General features: G+C 51.1%; 1 protein-coding gene across 3 annotated transcripts in view; it reads left to right on the top strand.

The window, feature by feature from the left end:
• The window catches only part of Rfx2 (regulatory factor X2), a 58,547-nt gene that overhangs the window by 14,223 nt on the left and 20,589 nt on the right, over positions 1-23,735 (top strand). For 2 of the 3 annotated variants that reach the window (XM_031347078.1, XM_031347079.1), the window contains 5 exons: positions 13,029-13,120; positions 15,373-15,462; positions 16,605-16,675; positions 17,617-17,878; positions 21,714-21,788. In XM_031347078.1, the coding sequence (XP_031202938.1) occupies positions 13,037-13,120; positions 15,373-15,462; positions 16,605-16,675; positions 17,617-17,878; positions 21,714-21,788 (582 nt within the window). In that variant the 5' untranslated portion in view covers positions 13,029-13,036. The remainder of the gene's footprint in view (positions 1-13,028; positions 13,121-15,372; positions 15,463-16,604; positions 16,676-17,616; positions 17,879-21,713; positions 21,789-23,735) is intronic. The other variant, XM_031347080.1, reaches the window with a different exon arrangement.

Genomic DNA, 23,735 nt, shown 5'->3' with positions numbered 1-23,735 from the left:
CAAATCAAACATTTCCCAATTATATTTAAAAGAATCCCCATGTCTCTCTTTTTTGCCTTTCCAGTGGGCAAGAACATTTTATTCCATGTCCCCAAAATGATCCTGAGCTCCTCTTTTTGGAATTGACTTAGTAAAGACCCAAGAATGGAGTCACCAAAAACAGAACATGACAGACCTGACCCTGCCGTAGACAGCACAGAGCTAATGCTGGTGCTGGGGTCCTGTCAAGGTCAGAAGACACTGACACTGGTCCTGCCCAATCAGGCTCTTTTGGCCTCTCTGCTCTCTCTTCTGTGACAGTCCCTGCAAAGTGTGATGTAGACCCGTGTCTGTGGCTCAGCACTTGGTGTCTTTTTCTCTCCTGGCCAGCTGTGCGCTTCTGTGTTGACACTGATCATGCACCACACAAAGATACTTCTCTGGTAAGGCTTGGGTGCTGCACTCATCTCTGGGCTCACATCCAGAAAGAGAAGAGACATTTCATTAGGAGACATGCTGATACCATGTCCATTTAGCAAGACGATAGAAGTGGGATCACCTGTGGGGCCTGTGGGTGCCCAGCCATGGTTCCTTGGCCAGGTTTACCAGGAATGAGTTTCCTCCTGAGAAACTGGCCTTATAGCAAATCAGAGATCAGTTGATCACCCTGTAACACCTGTGCCTAGTCTCTCTCTCATGGCACTGGTCATTATCCGTGCTCCCTAAGTCCCCGCTTTCCTCTGTGTCCCCCTATGGCTACCAGCCACAGGGACCTGGTTAATATGCAGGTCGGACCCAGGACTTGTCCCTCTGGTCTCTTTCATTTTGCCCTCAGCAAAGGAACAATCCTTGAGTTGACCTGTGACAACCTTATGGTCCAGTAGGCTCTACTCAAAAGTCATATTCCTGCCTCAGGACCTTTGCACGGGTGGGCCCTCCACCAGGAGCCCCCTTCCCCTCTCCCACCTCAGGGTGATGACCAGACACACAGCCTGCAGATGTTCATCATCTACCTCAGTTGTGTGCCCCACACCACACACAGATGAGATGTGCTGCACACAGGGTCTTGTATGTGTTCTGATCACATGTACATGTGTGCCATGGTTCTTTTTTTAAACATTTATTTATTTATTTATTTATTTATTTATTTATTTATTTATTTATTTATGTGAGTACACTGTTGCTCTCTTCAGAGGCAGGGCATCAGATCCCATTACAGATGGCTGTGAGCCACCATGTGGTTGTTGGGGATTGAACTCATAACCTCTGGAAGAGCCAACAGTGCTGAGTCATCTCTCCAGCCCCCATGCTATGGTTCTTGTATGTCAGAAGACAAGTTGCAGGAGCTAGTTCTCTTCTTCTACAATGTGGGTCCTTTAGATCAAACTTAGGCCTCCAGGCCTTTACCTCTGCACCATCGTGCTGCCCCAAGCCCTACACAGCTAAGACCCCTGCATTGTTCCTCCTTTGAACAGGACATTTGATGGCCTTCCCAAAGCCTCCTACCCAATGTAGAACACCAGATGTGTCCCCAGAGCAGCAATGACACCACAGCCACCCCAGCACCCACCAGCCAGTGACTGCCCCAATGTCACTGAGTAGCAACTTCCCAGCTTTGTGCAGAGACAACCATTCCCACATGCTTATTCATCTCCCAGGTGGTAGCTTAAAAATATAATATGTCAGCCAGGGCAGTGGTGGCCCACTCCTTTAATCCCAGCACTCGGGAGGCAGAGGCAGGTGGATTTCGGAGTTTGAGAACAACCTGGTCTACAAAGTGAGTTCCAGGACAGCCAGGGCTACACAGAGAAATCCTGTCTTCGAAAAACAAACAAACAAAAAAACAAAACAAAAAAGCAAAACAAACGATAAACCAACAACAACAACAAACCCTGTCTTCACTGGAAGCCGCAGTGTCACTTAATTGACCCATGTTTACTGATGCATGTGCTTGAATGATCCAGCATTGGCCCAAGAGGCTGGGGTTCTGTGGTTTGATTGATCCTGTTTCAGGGGCTCCAGAGATGACTCATGGGTACAACCCAAGTGCCACGGACCGGGGTTTCTTGCGGGGTCCCTTATTCCGCGGGACGATGGGTTCTGGCCAGGTGGGCACGGGATTCGGCTTTGACAAACAGACTACACACGAGTGATGTAAGATCTGAGTGTATTTCTTTAAAAATGGCATGAGGCTTTTACAATCATTGCAAAAGAGAAATGAAAAATCTGGCAGCTCAACAGTTGAGGTACCTCTGAGGCTATCTGAAACATACTGGGTCTAAAGCAGCAGCTATCTCCTCTGAACTGGTGCTGCATCCCCCGGGCCCAAGTGCTCTGGGCCCGGGGGACTGCGAGAGATACATGAATCTGAGTCCTAGCCCATCTAAGTTCTAGTGCTAGTCTTGCATGTGAGTCCAAGTCTTTCTTCTTCCAGTCCTAATGCTAGAACTGAAGTCACGTAGGCAAGCGACCCCCACACACCAAGGTCACCTGACTTCTAAAAGCCGGGTGTAGATAACTCTTCCTCAGTTCGTTGCCATGGTTACAGACTAGGTGGGTAAGCTCTTCAACTATGTTGTCTTTCTGGGCAGGCAGAGGTTAGCAGTGGGGAACACCTGCCAAGCTAGTTCCTAGGAGTGATTCAGTTGCAAATCTAATATAGCCTGTCTATGTTGACTAAGAATGAGGATTTCACCTGATCTTGTCCTGGGATATTTCTCCCATTCTGTAAGCTATAATGCCTTACAATGCTGGAGGCTATTAGTATGAATGACTTAACATTCCAAGCCAGGGTTAGGCTAGGAAGTTGGAACATTGGTGAAAGTCAGAAAGCAATGTCTGAATTTTCTCTTGTTAACTGTAAGAAAATGATATCTTGGTGAGTTCCTAGCACACTAGTACGAGGACATATCTGGGCCACCTCTGAGTTTGGGGTGCCAGGCGACAATGCAGAGGCAGGAGACTGACTTTCCTTGAAGTTTACGCCTCAGATACCGCCTTCACGCAAAGTGTGCGTGGCACCCAAGCTGGATGCCTAGGACCCACATAGTGGAAAGAGAAAGCAGACTTTCACAAGTTTTCCGAGCTTCATGTGCACAGCAGGTGCATGGTCACACATACGATACTAAGTAATGTAATTAACAGGGAAAGGAGATGGCTTCAGAGCCTAGGCCCTGCCTAGATGACAAGCTCACTGGCCTTCACAAAGGATGCTGGCCAGGGCCTTAAAGGTCACACCCTCAAGCCCAGCAGGGCCTCTGAAGTCACCCAATTCCTCTTAGCCATTGCTTCTCTCTGGGAGGGCAGAAGGCAGAGTAGCAGTCCCCACTCTCCGTGGAGTTCCCCGGGACAGGGCCACGCTGACCCACTGGTGTGTGCGGCTCCTCCCCTGCTTGCTAGCTTCTGTGGAGTCTGGTATGTTAGGCAGCTGCTCTGATCTTGCACTTTTCTCAAATAGTTTAAACCCTGCTTCTTTACCTAGAGAAGACTTGTGTGTGACTTGTGTCGAAGGATAAACTGAGCCCCATCCTTCTCCGTGGTCCATGCCTGGGAAGGGTGGCAGCCGGCCTCAGGATCCCTGGGAGCTGAGTGCAGCATTGGTTTGGGCTTGTAGCCTCAGAATAGATCTGGTGGGCTGCCAGTCCATCCTGGCTCCTGCAAAGAAGTTATTTGTCCTGCTACTCAGGCCTCTGAGACAATAGATTACATATTTGGAGGGACTTTCTTTTTATTTATTTATTATTTTTATTTTAGATCTGCTTAACGTGAGATAGAGGAGTTGCCCAGGGGGATGACATTGTTTGGTTTGGGAAGTATTCTGTGGGTTGCTGGGCAACGGGCGCTTGGAAACAGGAGTGGACTGCGTTGCCCCTGGCAACCGTTGTTGCTCAGCAAACAATGAGGGCTGGGCACGCGGCGCCAGAGGCCGGCGCCCCGGTTCCCATCCAGCATCTGCATGTGTTTTCAGACTAGATGATGTGGAGGTTCGAGGGAAGGGGTGGGGAGCTGGCAGGTAGTGGGCACTGGAGAGCCCCGCAGACTCTGATTTTAGTTTTCAGTGGAATTTTACAGAAACTCTGATTGCTGATGTTTCTAGGGTCTCCATCTGGGCCACCTCAATGGTAGACAAAGCAGAACAGAGCCCCCAAACACCCCCACTCAGGACTGACTGGTGTTGGAATCTGAACCCAGAACGCCCTGGTCTAACACTGAGGTCCCAGAGTGATCCGATAGGGTACACCAAAGACGCTGGGGGGCAGTCTCACTGACAGGTGCCTCTTGCAGGCCACTTTCCAGCCCTGGCTGGATCAGGATCAGACCGATGACCCTCCTACTCCTCACTGTGGCTAGGGACAGGGACTATTTTCCAGAGCCCTGTTGCTGAGGTAAACACTGGCCTGAGTTCTGTTCAGACGCCCTGCCCCCATGAGGAGCTATATATCCAGACTTGGGAGTAGGGCTGCTTTGAGGGGAGCTACACTTGGGCCTCAGGTGCTTCCACAGTGTGCCCTGGAGCCTGTCACTAACTTCCTTTGTACATCACCCCTACTTTTCAAAAGACTCTCATTTGTTTATGAAAGTGACTCAGCTTGTGTCTAGGACACTTAAAAGAATTTCAAGTTTCTGAACTTTCAGGGTTGCTCTAATCACAGAATGTGACAGTGTCCTATAAAAATAGAAGCAAGCTTGATGTATGAAAAACTGAAGGGCAAGCCAACAGCTCTGCTCCATCATACCCAATGGTTAAGATCTAGTGCTGTGTGCGGTGGTGCATGCCTGTCACCCCGTCACCCCAGTGCTTCAGAGGTAGCGTGGAGGGAAGTAGAACCCCTGGAGTTGTAGCCCAGCCTCACAGCCATCATGAGTGTGGGTCAGCCTGGGCTGTGTGAGCTCCTGGCTTATAAGAGCAGACACACAATGCCTTTTTAGTGGATTATTTTGCATGTTCTGTGTATGTGAGTGTATGTGTATCCACACAGGCATGCCATAGCTCACCTGGGCAGGTCAGAGGGCAGCTTTCGAGAGTTAGTTCCCTCCTTCCACCATGTGGGTCTCAGGAATTGAATCAGGACATCAGGTTTGATGGCAAGCTCAAAGCCATCTCACTGGGCCTAATTGATTTTTGTTTTTAAATTTCCCATGGAAGTGCTTGCTTTGCCACTTGAGTAAACACTAGCTATGGCCCTCCCCATCATCACCAGTCTTAGACCCTGGAAGATGCTATGAGGCAAGAAGGAAAACCTGTGAGCTGTCTGTCCTGTGACTGCCCACCAGCAGGAGGTGGGGGACAGTGCCTCCTGCCCCATCTTCTCCTCAGCTGCTTCAGCTGCTATCCACACTTTGGTTCCCCTGGTCAAGGTGCAGTGAGCAGAAGGAAGGGATGATGGGACTAGGGCAGAAGCACAGATCCAGGTGGGCAGGAGGGGTTACATGCCAGGTGGGCAGGAGAGGTTACATGCCAGGTGAGGAGGAGGGGTTACATGCCAGGTGGGCAGGAGGGGTTACATGCCAGGTGAGGAGGAGGGGTTAACCTGCCAGGTAAGCAGGAGGAGTTACATGCCAGGTGAGCAGGGGGTTACATGCCAGGTGGGCAGGAGGAGCTACATGCCAGGTGGGCAGCAGGGAGTTGGCCTAGCTTCAGGCCTCAGGGCTACTACAGACTGGAGGGACCCACAGTAGGGCATGAGGGAGCCAGTTGGGGTGAACATGCTTGGCTGCAGAGGACACTTCTGTCCCCAGGTGCTGCAGGCCAGCTGATCTGGGCCTCCCTCAACCCGTGGGAGAAATGGGCGTCCTAGTCAGGTTGACAAGGCGTAGGTGAAGAAATGATGGCAGAGACGACACATGAAGTACAGGATATGAATGTATTTCTTAAAAATGGCATCAGACTTTTATAGTCATTGTAAAAGAGAGATGGTAAATCTGGCAGCTCAGCAGTTAAGGTACATCTGAGGCTATCTTTTTAGATAGCCTAAAACACTAGGTCTAAAGCAGCAGCTATCTCCTCTAGACTGGTGCTGTATCCCCCCGGCCCAAGTGCTCTGGACCTGGGGGACTGCGGATTGCATGAGTCTGAATCCTAGCCCATCTAAGTTCTAGTTCTAGTCCTTCTGGGAGTCCAAGTGCTAGTCCTGCATGCGAGTCCAAGTCCTAGTCCTTATACAAAGTGACAAGCAGGCTTAAGTAGCATACAGCAAGCAGGGCAGATGACAAGAGTCAAGTAGGCAGGTGGGGATTACAGCAGGGGACGCAAGTGACCTCCACACCAAGGTCAGCAGGGTCTGGTAGCTAGATTTGAAGCAGGAGGAAGAGAAGTGGAGCCCTCCCTGTTGAGGCATTTTGATATTCCTATGCTATTTGTATGGTCCTGCTGGAGGCAATGACTAGGAGGTTTTAATCTCACACTTCTAGCTAATGTCTTTGGGTGGAAGCCCTTCATTACTCTCTAGTATGTAAAACATTTCTAACTATTATGAACTGTCTATTGCTCTAAGGAATGTGCTTGACCTCTGTTGCTAGCTGTGGCAGGGCAGATTCCTTGAGAGAAATTCCAAGCTATGGACAGCTTGGTGTTAAACTAGGATAGGTTGGTAACATTGGGTTGGCCAGGAAACAATGTCCAATCTTAGCCATTTACGAATCATTTCTTGGGGTACCTTTATGCCTAATTATGAGGGCGTGTTGACGATTGGAAAGACTGATCTGGAACACGTCTGAGTTAGGAGATACCAGAGACTGTCTGAAATCCAGGAGGCACAGAACCCCTTTTGGATTCTTATTGCCACTTATCCTTAATCAGGATTTTATCCCCAATATTTTGGATGTGGCTGGAGTAGACGAGTGTGTGTGGCACCCAGGGGGCATCATGTTAGGTTGGAGGAGTGCTTGGGGCAGTGGGCCACTCCACACTTCACGAGCCCTCATGGTCCAGTTGCAAGCCAGCAGCATTGCTCTGGGAAAAGCTCTCCCAGATGGGAGGATGGGGGTGTCCTGGCCATCTCATTCAGTTAGCTCACAGCTCCTGAGACATGAGCGACTTACAGAGCTTCATTTTGGTTTCCTTTGCTGTTTCTTTTTGCTTTCTGAGATACTGTTTCTCTGTCTAAAGGTCCTGGCTGTCCTGGACCGCACTATAGACCAGTCTGGCCTCAAACTCAGATATCCACTTGCCTCTGCCTCCAGGGATTAAAGGTGTGCGCCACCACTGCCTGGCTCAGCTCCTTATCTTATCGCCTGATGACAGGCATACTCCTCCACACTTAGCATTAGAAACTTCCAAAGTGAACAACTGTGGCTGTATGGCTGTTTTATTTCAGGACAGGGTGGAAGCAGGAGCTGCAGCCAGCCTCACCAGTCCTGCCTCCTGACCCTCACTTCATCTGACATCCCAGTTGCAGACAGTGGCAAAAGCAGGTGGTCCCTCTAGTCCTGCCCTCCCCTACAGAGCAGGCTTTGCCCAGACTGACCCCATCCATGCTCAGCATGGCCACCCTCACTGCTGCCTTGGCTCATGACCTCTGACCTCCCTGGGTCCTCCCCAGGCTTGGGGCAGAGTCCCTATGATAAAACATTCCGGGACTTCCTCTCAGAGGCCAGATGGAGGTGGCCTCCATCATCTGGATCAAGCCTCTAAGCACTAGGAATTTCTTTGTCTTGTTGAGATGAATTCTCACTGTATAGCCCAGGCTGACTTTAAAGGGCAGTCCTCCTGCTTCAGCCTGCCCAGTGCTGGGTTGGCACGTGTACACTAGCACACCTGGCACTTCAGACTGAGTTGTCTGGTATGGGGAAGGGCCATCCTCCACCATCCCTTACTGGCTCGCCATCTCCCCAGCTGTGAGGAACACTGCCAGGATTCTTTGGTTTCCTTCATGCCTATCACCTCTGACCTCTGACCTCCATACCCAGTGGGAACTTGTACCTAGTTAGTAGGTTGGGTTCTCTGAACCAGGACAAGTGGAAGAACCTATCTGGTTATCTCCCGAGTTACCACAAAGAGCTGGCAGGTTGGGAGAGGAAGGGAACATACCATCTCAGGTATAAGGCCAGGCTTGCCACAGTGATGGAAGTGGGAAACAGAATACCAGGGTCAGGTGGATAGCCCAGGGCTGAGTCTGACCCCAGCAGGAACATAGGGATTCAAGCAGCAGAGCTCAGGGGAAGGTGCAGCTTGGGAGGACAGTTCCCTTGGGGTGGTGGTACTGAAGGCAGAGAGGTCCCCTCAGGTGGGTACACACCTAACAGTGCAGATACAATGCCTCAAGCTCTGTGTGCAGTAAAAGGCAGAGCTATCCAGTTTCCTGGGACACAGGGTCCAGCCCAACAGACAGGTGTCTGCAGGGACAAAATGGTGGTATCCTGGGAGTAATTGAGCCATGTTAGGTGAGGATTATGTGTTTGTGCATGTCCATGTGACACCTCCATCACCCACTCCCTGAGGGCAGAGCAGTGTCAGCCTCCAGCTCTTCCCCAGTCCCGAGTCACCACCATGGTAACTTCAGAGCACCTGGACATGACGGATGAGTTTACGTCCCCCATGTCGACATAAGTACATGGCTCTCCACTCAGATGGGATGAGTTTATTCCAGAGCAAATTTAAAATCCAGGAGCAGAGTTAGGTTACCTCAAATTCCACATTTGAGTATGAAAGCTATTCAGTGGAGTTTTGCAGTAACGGGACAAAGCGAGCAAGCAGTGAGTGAGGATATGCCCCACTCCCTTCTGGGGAACGGAAGGGCAGCTGTGGCCTCAGAGACCCTGACAGCCCAGCCTTTGGATGGCAGTGGTGATTGGGATTCTCTTAAATTGATAACATCCCACAGGGTTTTTTATCTCTAGTCTGATACAGAGAAGTGAGAAATGGCTACTTAGGAGACTAAGGCTAGCCCAAGATAAAGTGAATTAGGCCTAGGACCTGCAGCATTCCAACTCCCCAGTCACTGAGGTTTCCATCCGTCATTGGGCCTCTGCAGGCACGGGTCCTTCTCTGAGCCGCTCCCTTGTGCCAGAAACCAAGCTGTGTGGTACTTCTGAAAAAGTCTTATTTCTTTGTTGTATTTATTTGTTATGTATGTGTTGAGGGGTACCACAGCATGTATGCCAAAGAACAGCTGGCAACCATCATGAGCCTGGTCTTCAGTCTTGGGGGCAAGTGCCTTGACCCACTGAGCCCTGCTGTAGGCCGGAAAAAGAAATGGAATGTAGGTCACAGTGGGGAACTAGTTGCCAATTCCAACTGGAAACCCACCTATGCCAAAGACAAACTGATGGGGCTCAGCAAGCAGTTCCATCCCGTGTACCCCTGCAACCAAATGTGGTGATGGCTGTCATACACTGTAGCCCCAGAGAAGCGGAAACTGGAGGTCAGGAGTTCAAGGCCAACCTCAGCACTCAGTGAGCTCAGGGCTACTGGAGACCCAGTCTCCAGATGGCAAAAACAGGGCTAGAGTCAGGCACTGCAAAAGTTCAGCTGAAGGATATATTACAAGGGTGGCTGGGATGTGCTTGGCTAGGGCACCCCCTCTCTCCACTCAGTGTGTGGGTGTCTGTGTGAGTTCAACCTCAGGCTTCAGAGGGATGATAGCCAGAAAATGCTGAGTTTCTTGGTGTTCCTGGGGACCCTGGTCCTTTCTGGGGACATGTGTTACTGTCACATGATACCCCTGATGAATACCTACTAAGAGGCAGTTCAGGGGTGTGGAGGACAGCACCCAGGGAAGAAAGAAACTCAGTTCCACAATGGGGAAGGAGACAAGGTGCAGCCACCATGGCCAGCCCCCACAAATGCCAGCCTCACTTCAGGCCCATGCTGCGCAGGGCAGCCCCCAGCACAGATCACCAATGCCCAGTCTCACCCACAGGCCACTTGCTCCTGAGACCTCAGGTCACACGGAACCAAGAGTACTTGGTCTGTGGGGGAGCTGGAGTGAGGGCTCATCTGGCTAGACCTGTCCCTTCTACTCAGAGCGGGGACACAAGTTGCATTGGTGGGTAGGACTCAGGTGCCATCCATCCAGTCTTGCCACCAAGACTAACAAAGACCAGCTGATGCTTGATTCCCTCACAACAGCGCTTAACCAGGTGGCAAGTGACAGAGTCACAGCACCCCTGGATGGGTGGATAGAGGGGTGAGGATAAAAGAGAGAGAAATTGCGTAAGGTCTCAATGAGTCAGGACAGCCAGGAGCCCAGCCCAGAACTGGCTTGCAGCCTCCCTGCCCTTCCTTGCCTGCCCACTTGTTGCTAGGCAACCCAAGATTTTTTTTTTTCCCCTGTAAACAAAGGGCGCTTCCCCAGCAGATCCACCTGGCACCAGTCCAGACCCCAGCTCACTGCAGCCTGTGCCTGCCTTTTGGAGTCACTTGAAGACAGCAGGAGACTGGCCACTGCAATCTGCCTTCCAGCAACTCCACTTGGGCATGCTGTCAAGTTCAAGGTCAAATGCAGAGTGGATTAGAGGCTGGTCTTGGGGAGACTTCAGGCCTTCTCTTGGAAAAATTGACTGGTGGCAGTGGTAGAGCTGGGTCACCAGGGAACATGAGCCAGGCTCAGAGAGGCAGGATGACAGGGTGCTATCAGGCTCCTGGAACCCCCCCATAGGAGAGGAAATCAGGTGAGGACAGGTAAAGAAAGCCAGGTCCCCACAGGAGGGAAATCAGGGAGGCAAAGAACCAAGCAGAGAAGCAGAGGGCCAGTGAGCCCGACTCCCATGCCCACCAAGCAGAGAAGCAGAGGGCCAGTGAGCCCGACTCCCATGCCCACCAAGCAGAGAAGCAGAGGGCCAGTGAGCCTGACTCCGATGCCCACCAAGCAGAGAAGCAGAGGGCCAGTGAGCCCGACTCCCATGCCCACCAAGCAGAGAAGCAGAGGGCCAGTGAGCCCGACTCCCATGCCCACCAAGCTCAGCTCACACCACTGCTATTGCAGTCCCTTCAGCCAGCACATACCAGTATGCACAAGCATACATATACATATGCATACACCCATGCAGCAAATGCATGCACATACATGTACACACACATGCGAACACACCTAACTGTAGCTTATCAACTTCAGTGTGACATCTGTGACCTTTCCTTATTGAATGACAACCTCTAACTTTTTCACTTGAATCAGATGCATCCTAGCTTCTCTCTGGCTTGTTGGAGTCACTAGCATTATCCCGAGGTTCAGGTGGAATGAGGAGAGGGGGGCACACTTGAGCTTCAGCTCTGGGGTCCTTGACAGTTGATCCCACAACCTGGGCAGCTTGTGAATAAGGAGGATAGTGCATACTCAATGGCCACAGAGGACTCACATCCTGAGTACAGGGGCGGAGAGAGACCTGGCCTGAGCAGAGGACATGTTCCGCTTGTCCCTCAGGACTAGTACCTGTGGGCAGGGCCCACTGAACTTCCCTCAGGGAAACTTCATGCACCATGCAGCAATACCAACAACAAACCCACCAGCCATCGCTAGCTATTATCATCTCTCTCACCCAGCTGGTTGGGATTGGTAGTTTGTTTCTGAGACAGGGATTCACCACAACCTCTACTGGCCTAGAACCTGAGACCTGGCCACCCCAGCCCATCTTAGTACTGGAACCAAAGGCATGATCACCTTTCTCTCTCTCTCTGCGTGCATGTGTGTGTATGTGTGTATGTGTGTATGTACATGTGCGTGCGTGTGTGTATGTGTGTGTGCATGCGTGTGTGTGTGTGTGTATGTATGTGTGTGTATGTGTGTGCATGCATGTGTATGTGTGTGCATGCATGTGTGTGTATGTGTGTGCATGCATGTGTGTGTATGTGCGTGTGTGTATGTGCGTGTGTGTATGTGTGTGTGCATGCGTGTGTGTATGTACGTGTGTGTATGTGTGTGTATGTGCGTGTGTGTATGTGTGTGTGCGTGTGTGTGTATGTGTATGTGTGTGTGCATGTGTGTGTGTGTCTGTGTATATGTATGTGTGTGTGTATGTGTGTGTATGTGAACGAGGTGTGCATTGTTCAGACGTGGAATGGAAGCTACTGAGTGTTACTAGATTTCTTCATTTCAGACATTCTTGCGAGTCTTTGGTGACAAGTTTTGTTTCAGACAGAGCCTCACTCAGTAGTCTAGGCTGGCCTGAAACTCACCTTGTTGCCCAGGCTGGCCTGTGAACTCCAGGAACACTCCCTTTCCCTCCCTTCTCTCTTCTCACCCCATCTCCGCCTCTCATCTCACAGTAACTGGGACTCCAAGCTTATTACTGGGTTCTGGGCTCAGAACAGAGAGGTTCTTGAGCCTACCAAAAACCACATTGCTGACTGAGCCATCTTCCCCTCTATCAGATTAAAACATTGGATTTGATTTATTCATTCATCAGCTCTTACTCATTCTAGTGTGCGTATACACAAGAAATTTTCATTACAAAATATTTACCTTGAACTCCTCGTGCTCCTGCCTCCGCTTGTATCCTGAGCCACTCCAAGTGCCTTCACTCTGGAAACCGCTGCATTTGATGCGCATCGCTGCACTGCGTGGTTCTGGCTCCACCTAGTGATCATCAATGGGGTCAGTGCAGAACCCAAAGTGACACCAAATGGATTCACCCCTCTTCTTGTGGGCACTCCATGCAGGAGGCTCACTGGGTCTAAGCTCAGGAGTCATCATCCCCAGTGACTTTTGAGACAGGAGCTATTGAACCTGAGACCAGGAATCCTCCTGCCCCTCTCCATTTCTGGGGCTAAAGGCACAAACACCAAGCCTTTTTTTTTTTTCAAGACAGGGTTTCTCTGTGTAGCCCTGGCTGTCCTGGAACTCACTCTGTAGACCAGGCTGGCCTCGAACTAAGAAATCTGCCTGCCTCTGCCTCCCAAGTGCTGGGATTAAAGGTGTGCGCCACCACCGCCTGGCCCAAGCCTACTTTTTGCATGGGTTCTATGGATTCTATGGGTTCTCTGTTGGTGCAGTGGTGGCTTTATCCTTGGAATTGCCCCCTGCCGCCCTCAGTGATCATGGTTGCTCAGCTTCAGGGAGCATGGGCTACAGGTGTGTGACCCTGACACCTCACCATCACTCTCTCTGCTCTAGATCCCAGCATGCAGAACTCCGAGGGAGGAGCAGATTCGCCAGCGTCAGTGGCTCTTCGTCCTGCAGCCCAGCCCATGCCAGCCTCCCCACAGGTGACTGTGCCCGCCCTGCCATCCCGGCACTCTTTGAAAAGTGCCACCAAAGAACCATGACACAAATGAGGAGAGAGCACGCCCCACCCAGTCAACTGGCTCGCTAAGAGCTTTTGTGCCTACGGAAAAATAACTGAAAATTTCAAAGTAGAGAGAAATCTTAGGATGGTCCCAAAGCTCTGTTCAACCTCCCACCTCCTCCATCCCCTCCCCGTCTCCCTCTCCTCCACTTCCTCCCCATCTCCTTCTCCTCCATCTCCTCCTCCTCCATCCCCTCTGCATCTCCCCCTCCCCATCTCCCCTTCCTCCAACTCCCCCTCTTCCATCTCCTTCTCACCTCTCCTCCGTATTAGAAATGGAACCCAGGGTCTTGAGTGCTTTCCACCTAGCCCAGATCCATTCTTGAGAGACATTGTTCACTGTTCTTTGTAGCCATGAGCACACCAGCCTTCAGAGTAAAGTGTGGGACAGGACACAAGGGCATGCCCAGCAAACTGAAAGGTCAGGACACAGGCACAGGACACATACTGACTTATTTTTTCAGGAGGCCGAACTTCAGATGCTGTCCTTTGTGTCTTCTGAAGCTGGCGATGAACCCAGTACCTTTGCACATGCTCACCTTGTCCACACCTCCCCACTTCACCCCTCATCCCCCTGCCCTCCTCCCCAGCTCCTTACATGATTTCTGATGACATGACCCTCCACTGCCCAGCTCTAGCTGCCCTATCACACTTCTCAGTGTTAGCTATGGGTGCAAACTCTGTGCCTCTGCTTTTGTTCTGTTGATCTGTTGAAACAAGGTCTCACTATGTAACTCAAGGCTGGAACTGTCAGCAGTCCTCCTGCCTCAACCTTACCCCTTCTTCTACCCTGAATGCTGGGATTACAGCTATTCACCATCCCATCCAGCCCAGCCCCCAGTGTTTCAGGGGATGGATATGTTTGTTGTTGTTGTTGTTGTTGGAGACCAAGGCTGATGGCGCCCGAGGCCAATTTCTGCAGTGCTGGAAATGCTTGGCAAGCTACAGTCCTCACTCTGTAAAGCACACTTTCTTTAAATTCTCAACTAACTCTCCTGCCTCAGCTCCCGAGTGCTGGCATTGGAGGTATGTGCCACGATAGTGTGGACTCAGGCTGCCAGGCGAAGGGCATGGCGGCCTCTGTCCCTCTCCACCTTATTGCCCTGAACTGGCATCTTCGACTGTACCTGGGCTGGTGGCCAGCGAGCCTCAGAGGTCCTGTTGTCCCTGCCTCCTGTACACTGGGGTCACAGGAGCTTGTAGCCACACATGACTTCCTGTGTAGGTACTAGGATTCGAACTCACGTCTTCATGCTGTGCAGCAAGGGCTCTTACCCAGAGCCATGTGCACACAGCCCTTCCTGATTATACTTTAACTGAGGTGGGATTGACAAAATATATACTGAACCACATGGAAGTGGCATGGTGCTTATTGTAATCACAGAATGCAACCATCCTGCCTCTCTAGTTCCACCACTTTCTATCAAAGGCCCATCCCCATCTACAGTTGCTCATCCCTTCCCTACCTTGAGTCTACTTCCTGTCCTGGAGTCCACGCTGTGACATCTGAGCCCCATGTCCATTGGTCCTTACGGTCCCTTGGTGGGAGTCAGAGCCCTGCAGCTATTCGTGGTTAAATGATATTCCAGCATAAGAACAGACACCATGGTGTGTTTACACTCATCTGTTTGGGTCCTTGGGGTCACTGGGAGCCAGCCCCTCATCCACAGGTCTAGGCTCTGTCTTGGTCAGGACTGTACTGGGCCTGCAGTCCCATTCTGGGACAGTAGTGGGAGATGTGTCCACAGGTCCTCTCGGCACAGTCCCCAGTGTCCCCTCTCTTCAGATCCATCTGGTCTGCTTCCTTCATCCAAACAGCCAAGATGTGGCTCGGGCCAGCGAGGGTCAGGGAGGACCCACTTCTGACCTTTAGCTCCTGGGCTTGAACTTCATATTCCCAACGGGGGTATTTCTAGTGTGCCCGTGTGTGTGTGTGTGAGTGTGTGTGTGTGTGTGTGTGTGTGTGTCTGTCCGTTTGCCTGCCTGCCTGTCTGCCTGTCCATCCATATGTGTCTCTGTGTGTATGTGCACATGAAGCTGCTGCCACAGCCCTGTGTCTGCATCTCCATGGTCCCAGCATGCTGCCACAGCAGGGTGGGACAGCCAGGTTCTGAAGGGGTCTTCCCTGGTGCCTAACTCCAGTGGATCTGACAGTCCTGTTATCTGTTGCAGAGGGTGCTGGTCCAAGCTGCAGGCGCCACTCCCAAGGGTACCCCGATGCAGACACTCGCCCTCCCCAGAGTCCAGCCAGTGCCACCGCAGGTAAGGACACCCTATGAGCACTGGCACTTATGACCTCTCGGCAGTTGTGTGCAGCCTCCAGCCTGTGAGTCACTAGTGTCTGTCATCACTGGAAAGTTCTGGAAGCTCTAGTAAAAGAAAAAATCCACTTACCACAGGCAAATGCAACAAGCCAAGGACAGTGGTTTGTCTTTTGTTCTCAGTGGCACAGTGCCAGCCGCAGCTGTCCAGAGAGGATGAGGGCAGGCCTCCGAGGCAGCTGTCCAGAGAGGCTGCTCCGTAAGGATGAGGGCAGGCCTCCGAGGCGATCTTTCCTAGAAAAGGCCAAGAATGTGACTGACACAGCCAAACAGCCAGAGTGATGTATGGGAGAGGCAGGTTGCCAATAAAACTATTCACGCTGGGCAGTGGTGGCGCATGCCTTTAATCCCAGCACTTGGGAGGCAGAGGCAGGCGGATTTCTGAGTTCGAGGCCAGCCTGGTCTACAGAGTGAGTTCCAGGACAGCCAGGGCTACACAGAGAAACCCTGTCTCGAAAAACAAAACAAAACAACAGTAACCAAAAAAAAAAACTTTATTTACATAAAGGTATGGTTGCCCTTTCCTCCTGAAGGAGCTGCCTGGCCCCTAATGGGTGGCAGTGATTGACTGTGTTGGAGAGTGAAGAAGGTTTCCAGAAAGTGCCAGAGGCTTTAGGGGTGCCCAGGCCCTGGCCATTGGCTCTGTAGGAGGAGGGTGAACAAAGGCCAGCATGGGACCAGAAGCTTTCCCCTGCCTGGCTGTGGTCTGGGGCCTCAGCTCTGGCCTCCCACTGAGCTTCTGTCTCTTGCTGGGCTCAGGCTTCCCTCTTGTCCTCTCCCTGGGGACTCCACACAGAGCACAGAACACCTCAAGCTGTGGAAAGGCTCTTGTAGTCTGGGATCCCACTTCAAGAGCACTGAGCTGCCTCCCCACAGGCTGGCCAGGGAGAGGCTGAAGGCAATGCCACACTGTGCTGGACCTTCATCATACAACATAGACCCAGGGCTGTGCTACAGCACGGGATGGGGGAAGGAGGTGGGGAGATGGATGTTGTCATGGGTGCTGGTGTTCCCCCCACACCCTCTCCAGCTTTTACCTCTGTCTCCAACCCTTGTGTGACTCGAACTCACTTCTCATTGCAGGTACAGCACGTGTACCCCACACAGGTGCAGTACGTAGAGGGTGGGGACGCTGTCTACGCCAACGGAGCCATGTACGTTTGCTCCGTAAGGGCCCTGGTACCCACCCCAGACTCACAATTCCATTGCTCCCTATGGGCTGATGTGGAGGTCCCCCCCAGACTCACAATTCCATTGCTCCCTATGGGCTGGTGTAGAGGTGGTTGAGCTCTCACAGTCATTCTCTCTCACCCCCAACCCCCAGGTCTCAGTTCAGGGCCACGGCTTTTTTGTTCTTGGCTTCTAGAAAATTCAATAAAAATATCAAATCAAGGGGCTGGTGAGATGGTTCAGCAGGTAAGAGCACTGACTGCTCTTCCGTAGGTCCCGAGTTCAAATCCCAGCAACCACATGGTGGCTCACAACCACCAGTAATGAGATCTGACTCCCCCTTCTGGTGCACCTGAAAACAGCTACAGTGTACTATGCAGGAGCCAGAGGGGCCGTCCTGGGTTTAATTCCCAGCAGCCACACACATGATGGCTCACAGCCATCTGTACAGCTACAGTGTATGCATATACATAAAATAAATAAATAAATCTTTAAAAATAGATATCAAATCAAGCCGTAGGCCCCGGAGAGTGATAACCTAGGAACTCTCCATCTGGCCTTTGAGTTTCCTAGACTGTTGACAAAACTTATTTTCCAATTTTTAAAATATTCTGAAACTTTCTAAAATTTTCTTCTGTGTTTTGTTTGTGTTCATTTGTGTGTAGTGCAAATGTGTGAATGGATATATGTCAGTGCACATATGTGTGCGTGTGTTAGTGTACACATGTGTGTGTGAGTGAGTACAGCGCCCACCAGAGCCAGCAGAAGGTGCTGGGTCCCTAGGAGTGACAGGCAGTTGTGAGCTGCTCCATGGGTACAGAGCAGAGAGCTCTGTTAAAGCTGAAGCAGCCCTCCAGCCCATCATCTCCTTAGACCTCTCAGTAGCATGATTAGTTATAAAATGGTGGCACTCTCTCTCCCACAGCCGAGCTGCCTACGCCTACAACCCAGACCCTCAGCTATACGCTCCCAGCACCGCAGCATCGTACTTTGAGACTCCAGGTGGTGCTCAGGTGACAGTGGCAGCCTCATCCCCACCTGCAGTCCCCTCCCACAGCATGGTGGGCATCACCATGGATGTCTCGGGGACCCCCATTGTGTCTGGCGCAGGAGCCTACCTCATCCATGGGGGCATGGATGGCACAAGACACTCCCTGGCCCACACTGCACGGTCCTCACCTGCCACGGTATGTACAAAGGCCCTGTGGCCATCGGGTATCCCTGCTAACCTCAGTAGCACCTGCACTCAGGCAGGTGAGTAGGAAGGACCGGGTCCACATTCTGCCAGCTGCTGAGGTGTTGTGGGAAAGAGGCAGCCATGCCAGTAGGAAAAGACAAGGCCTTTAGGATTGGGCCCTGCAAGGTGTTGGGAGCAGAGTACCCTCTGCTGGTGTCCTGCTGCTGTCCTGGTCATTACCATCCTGTCAGCCTCCCAGAGCCATCCCCAGATGGAGGATACACCCATGGGGACACAGCCTCCTGTCATAGCTCAATGCTCGCCTGCCTTAAATACAGTTGTGCTTTGGACTTTGGAGTTTTGTGGGGAAAGGGGAATTGAGGCAGAGTCTTGCTGTGTAGCCCAGGTTGGCCAAGAACCTCCCCTCTAGTGCAGGTTGACCTCAGTCCCACAATCCTCAGTCTCCCAAGTACGCAGCTATGTCTCATTTTTTAATGTTTATTTCATTTTATCACATCATTCTTTGGTGCAGAGCCCTGAAGGACTTGATGTGTGTGTAAGTTCCTGGACTCCTGTGGCACATTCCTCACCCAAACATAACATATCAAAACAAACTACCCTTTCCTACAGTGCTGGCAGCTCTGGGTCTGTTCTCTGTTGTTGGGCTTGACACCTGTAGGTTATCAGAGGTGGAGTCCCAGTGACTGTTTCTTGCCCTCAACATGTGGCCTTTGATACCTTTGGTGGGTTGTGTGCAAGCCACAATCCTTCCTCGCATCCCCACCTGGAGGCCAAGTGGAAGCCTCTGGGTTGGGAGCATGGTAAAGGAGTGAGGCTGAGCCGTGGGTAGACAGTGGGGTTGCTGTCTCACTGCACAGTCTACATCATTTCCCACTCCCTGGAAGTACACTGCGCCACCCTGTCAGGGCGTAAGAGATGCTTCCTTGTCAGCACTTGGGGTTGTCGGCTTTTTATCTTCCCCATCCTTGTAGGTGTGCCATGGAATCTCTGTGTTTCCTCACTAGCTGGGAATAGTTGATGACTAGAGGCTCGCTGGCTCTCTCTGTGTTGAATGGTACTTTAGCTGTCTGCTTTCTGCTCAGCCAGGCTGGCGATTTCCAGCTGGGTGTGGAGAAATTCTCATGTCCTGGAAACAAGTCCCCATCAGATGTACAATTTGTTAACATTTCCCATGTCTGAGCTTTCTTTGTTAATTATTTAAATACAGGGTCTCTGTTGACCCTGTCAGTGTGCAGAATGGTTTTCTGTATTTGGATGATGCCTCATAATTTTCTGTAGAAAATGTTATCGTCAGCATTGCTGTGTGGATGCTCTGCTGTGTGCTGGATCCTCCGCCCAGGCTTTGCTCATTTGTTTGATGACCTTTCTGGGCCACTGAAATCTACATTTTTTTTGTTGTGATGAACTTTTTTAAAGAGTGAATACATAGATTTAACTTTTCTACCATAAACTCTGGGAAACATTGGTAGATTTTACTCCTTTTTATTGTTTGAGAAGATCACATCTCACTGTTTACCCCAGGCTGGCCCCCAACTTGGCATCCTCCTGCCTCATCCTCCCCAGCACAGGATTGGTGAGTAGCACTCCCCACATCTGACTTGATAAATATAACCCTTAAAAACAAAATTGGGCCAGGTATAACGGTACATACCTTTAATCCTACTACTCAGGAAGCAGAGGCAGGTGGATCTCTGACTCCCAGGACAGCCAGGACTGCATAGTAAGAACCTATGTCAAATTTAAGAGAGAGAAAGAAAAAGAAAGGGGGGGAGGGGAGAGAGAGAGAAATGGGCCCTGGGGAGGTGCCTCAGGGTTAAGATGCCTGGTGAGCCAGTGTGGGGTCCTGAGTTTAGTCCCCAGGCCCTATACAAGCAAGGCATGGAGGTGTACACTTTTCATCCCAGCCAGGATCCCTGGGGCTCTCTGGCCACTCTAGCAGAGTGAACAGGCTGCAGGTTCATGGGGAGACCTTGTCTCAAAACACAAGATGAAAAGAGTTCTAGCTAGCATTGACCTCTGGCCTCCATGTGCAGGAGCAGATGAGCCCACTGCAGTCCCCCCAACTCTCCTTTACTGGGGCCTTGCTATTTTTTAAAATAGTGTGACAGTCATTCAGCACAGGTTCAAACCTGCTGTTCTCCCTGCCCACTTCCTTCATGGAGCTTGGGGCTGTCTGGGTCCTTCATGGAAGGTTCCAGAAGTGAGAAGAAGCTGGTGCATTCAGCTGACAATCATGCAGCCACCCCCCCACTGCCTGTGAGGATCCTGCACACTCAGGCCATCTGTGCCTCCCTCTGCCACTAGCATGTTTCTGTCTTCTTACCCGCCTGTGCCCAGCACTGATGGGAGCAGAAAGTGGATCTGGCCTCTGCCTCCCCATGCCCTGTGGTGCTCTCTGTGCTGTGTAAAGAGAGCCCTGGTGTCCTGGCTCATCCAGGTGCCACTCGGGGAGACTCTGAGGGCCTCAGAAGCCGTGACCCTTTCTACTTTCTTACCGCACTGTATTCATTGTGTGCACTCGTGTGCCATGGCACACCTGTAGACGTCAGGACAACTTGTAGAAGTGGATTCTCTCCTTACACCATGTGGGCCCTAGGGATTGAACTCAGGTTGACAGCCTTGGTGGCAAGCACCTTTACCCCTGAGCTGCCTTGCCTGCCCTTGGCCCTCTGTTTTGACTGTAGTTCTAGTGTGCCTGGTAAGTGAAACCTTCCACTTGCTCTTGCCCAAAACCCTGCAGGAGCCCCCTGCTCCCTTGAGTGTTTTAGGTGCTTTTCTGGTTGATGTTAGCGCCGACTGCACTATAAAGCCAGGTCACACTCCACCCAGGTCCATAGCCAGGTCACCACACCCGACAGCCCATTCTGTACTCACTCACTCTCCTCGGCTCCATGCCCATCGCTTTCCCTGCACTGTCTCCTAACTCCAACTCCTTGTCAGGCGATGTGCCCAGAGTCCCTGAGCATCTGGCTAGGAGGCCCTGGTGCCACTAGGGAAGGTGGCCCAGGGATCAGTGTCACCTACCATCTGCAGCAGCAGGTGTGGTGTGGGATATGTGCGGGTGATGGGGGCTGACTGGCCTAGCTCACATCTGAGTTCACACAGCAGCTGTGTATAAGTTTGGTTCTCAGGGGTAGGGAGAGGGCTCAGTGGGTGAAGTATGGCCCTCTTAGCCCTTACAGAAGAAGCTGGGCATGGGCCTGCCTCAGACTCCAGAGCTGAAGCACTGGACACAGGAGGGTCCAGGAGCTTGCTGGCCAGTCAGTGAACTCAAGCTTCATAGTGAGACCTTGTGTCAAAAGTAAGCTGAAGAGGTGACCCAGTGTCTAACCTGAGGGTTTAGGTCCAAGAATCCGCATAGTAGCACACAGCACTCTGTGTGATCTGGTGCCCTCTCTGGCCTCCACAGGCACCTGGCATGCACATGCAGGATATACAGACATGCTGGCAGAACACCCATACTTAAAATAATAAGCACAAGTGAATTGGGAGAGTGCCTGAGGAAGACCTTCACTGTGAGCCTCAACTTCCATGCGCATGGCTCTTTGCGTCTGTCCCGTGCTGGGACAGGCCGCCAGTGACTTCTTCCTTGTGCTGCTGCTGCTGTCTTAGGGTCTGGGCTTAGGTGCATGGCACACAGCCTTGAACTTGCTGTGGCTTCACTCACTGTGAACCCCCTGCCACACGCTGAGTTAGCTGCCATTGTTATTTGGATGCTAATGAGAGACTGGTGGGCTGCCTGCCTCTAACCATCTGATTTCCTTCTCTCCCCCCCCCCCCACCACCTTTTTGGTTTTGTCCTGTCTCTGTACATGTCTTTGTAGCTTGAAATGGCGATTGAGACTCTCCAAAAAAGCGAAGGCCTTGCCCCCCACAAAGGCGGCCTACTCAACAGCCATGTAAGTGCGCTGGGACCCCCCACCCGGGCAACCTACTCTGCCTGGAGTGCTCACAGATCTTAGAAAAGCCCAGAGACCTGGCAAAATACAACCTTGAAAAGCTTAAAGAGAGATGAAAAACTCTTAGCAGAAATCTCAGAAGAAGCAGCCTTAGATAGTGAAGAAGAGGCCAAGGCATGGCCTTCGTGGGCACTAGGTTCCCTGCTGATGCCACCTGTACCCAGCTTGTCCCTGGGGTCAAGTTATTTCTAGACATGTAGACCTGTAGTGAGATCTTAAGAATGAATTCTAAGATAATCAAGAAAGGCGACAGAAGGGACTGACTGGCTTTGTCATGCCTGTCATCCCTGATTCAAGATGCCAAGACATAGGGATAGCAGGTCTGCGGCCAGCCTGTGCTGCATAACAAGACCCTGTCTCAAAACAGAAAAGCTGGGGCAGGCTCAGGGGGTCAGGCACCAAGGCCCCAGGATCTATTCTTGAGATCACATAGGTAGGTGTGGTGTTTCATACCTACAGGCAGCACTTAAGTGATGGAGGCTGGAGGATTAGGAGATCAAGGTCAGTTGCCACAGCACAGCAAATTTGAGGCTAACCTAGGGTACATGAGAATCTGATTAAAGGGGGGAAAAGAGGGCCTAGAAGATGTCTAATCAGTCAAGTGCTTGCATTAATTTGAGTTCAAATTCCAGAAGCCACATAAACCAGGCGTGGTGACGTGTGCCTTTAACCCCAGCACTCAGGAAGACACCCTGGTCTACATAGGGAGTTAGGGATGAGCCTAGACCTTGTCTCAAAAATAATAATGAAAGTGTTGGAAGAATGGGGCAGTGAATTAGTTAAACTGCTTTGCCTCTGGGTTGGGTGGCACACTGCATCTGCCCAATAGCTCTCTGTATTCAAGAATAAGACACCTCCAGTGGTGTCTTTAATCCCAGAGGCAGGTGGATTTCTGAGTTCGAAGCCAGCCTGGTCTACACAGTGAGTTCCAGGACAGCCAGGGCTACACAGAGAAACCCTGTCTCAGGAAAAAGAAAAAATAAAAAAAGAAAGAGAATAAAAGACACACATACCAGCTATTTTTGATATGACTGGGCACTTATAAACCTCCCCATGGCTAACACACATTTCCCTCGGGGACTCCTGGCTCAAACTTCTAAACCTCTATCTCATCTTTGCTGCCCTGTTACCTTCCAGGAAGTGCCTCTCCCCTTAGGGCTGCATTTCCACCTACACTGCTGGATGGTAAATCTGATCCCTCTGCCTGGTTATTGTCCATCTCTTTCCACCCCCTCCCGCCCCTTTGCCGCACAATCTAAAGTCCCGCCTCCAACTTTCTGCCCAGCCATCCTTTAATATATCAACTGAAGCTAGCTGGGGGCAGGACCTCTCAGGTATGGAAGTGCAGCTCTTGGGAGCCGAAATAAGACACAGCATGCAAACCAATCCCCAACATCCCATCTTTATGTAAATTACAAAGTATGATATGTAATTAACATCCAGCCCATCATATTTGTCAGTTAGATAAAGCACTCTACCTTCTATTCTAACTTAACCAGCTTACAATTCTATACTTGAGTTATGTTCAGATTTTAACTTGCATTACCATCTGAAAACCATCCTTTCAAATCTATATCATCTCTCTCCATGCTAAACAACTTGCGTTTGATTATGAGATTATAACTAGTCTTCAACCCCCTCAGAAACAAATTCTTACTTGAATATGTAGGAAACACAGAAACATAGCTTCCAAAACTAAATTGCAGAGACAGCTGACTGCCTGGACAGTCCCCTAATTTCTCTAATGTTGAAGCATCTGTCTTCAGCCTCCTGGCCCAGATCCATCTGACAGACCTTGAAATAAAGAGGAACCATGAAGGAGTAACCTGTCAGCCATCCCACAGTGTGTGTCCTTTCCTGGACAGTATTTTTTTTTTTTTTTTTTTT

Source organism: Mastomys coucha, unplaced genomic scaffold (genome assembly GCF_008632895.1).
Source record: "Mastomys coucha isolate ucsf_1 unplaced genomic scaffold, UCSF_Mcou_1 pScaffold3, whole genome shotgun sequence".
NCBI classification, from domain to species: Eukaryota; Metazoa; Chordata; class Mammalia; order Rodentia; family Muridae; genus Mastomys; species Mastomys coucha.
The sequence above is the reverse complement of the archived record's forward strand: the minus strand, read 5'-3'. Positions and strand labels throughout refer to the sequence as shown.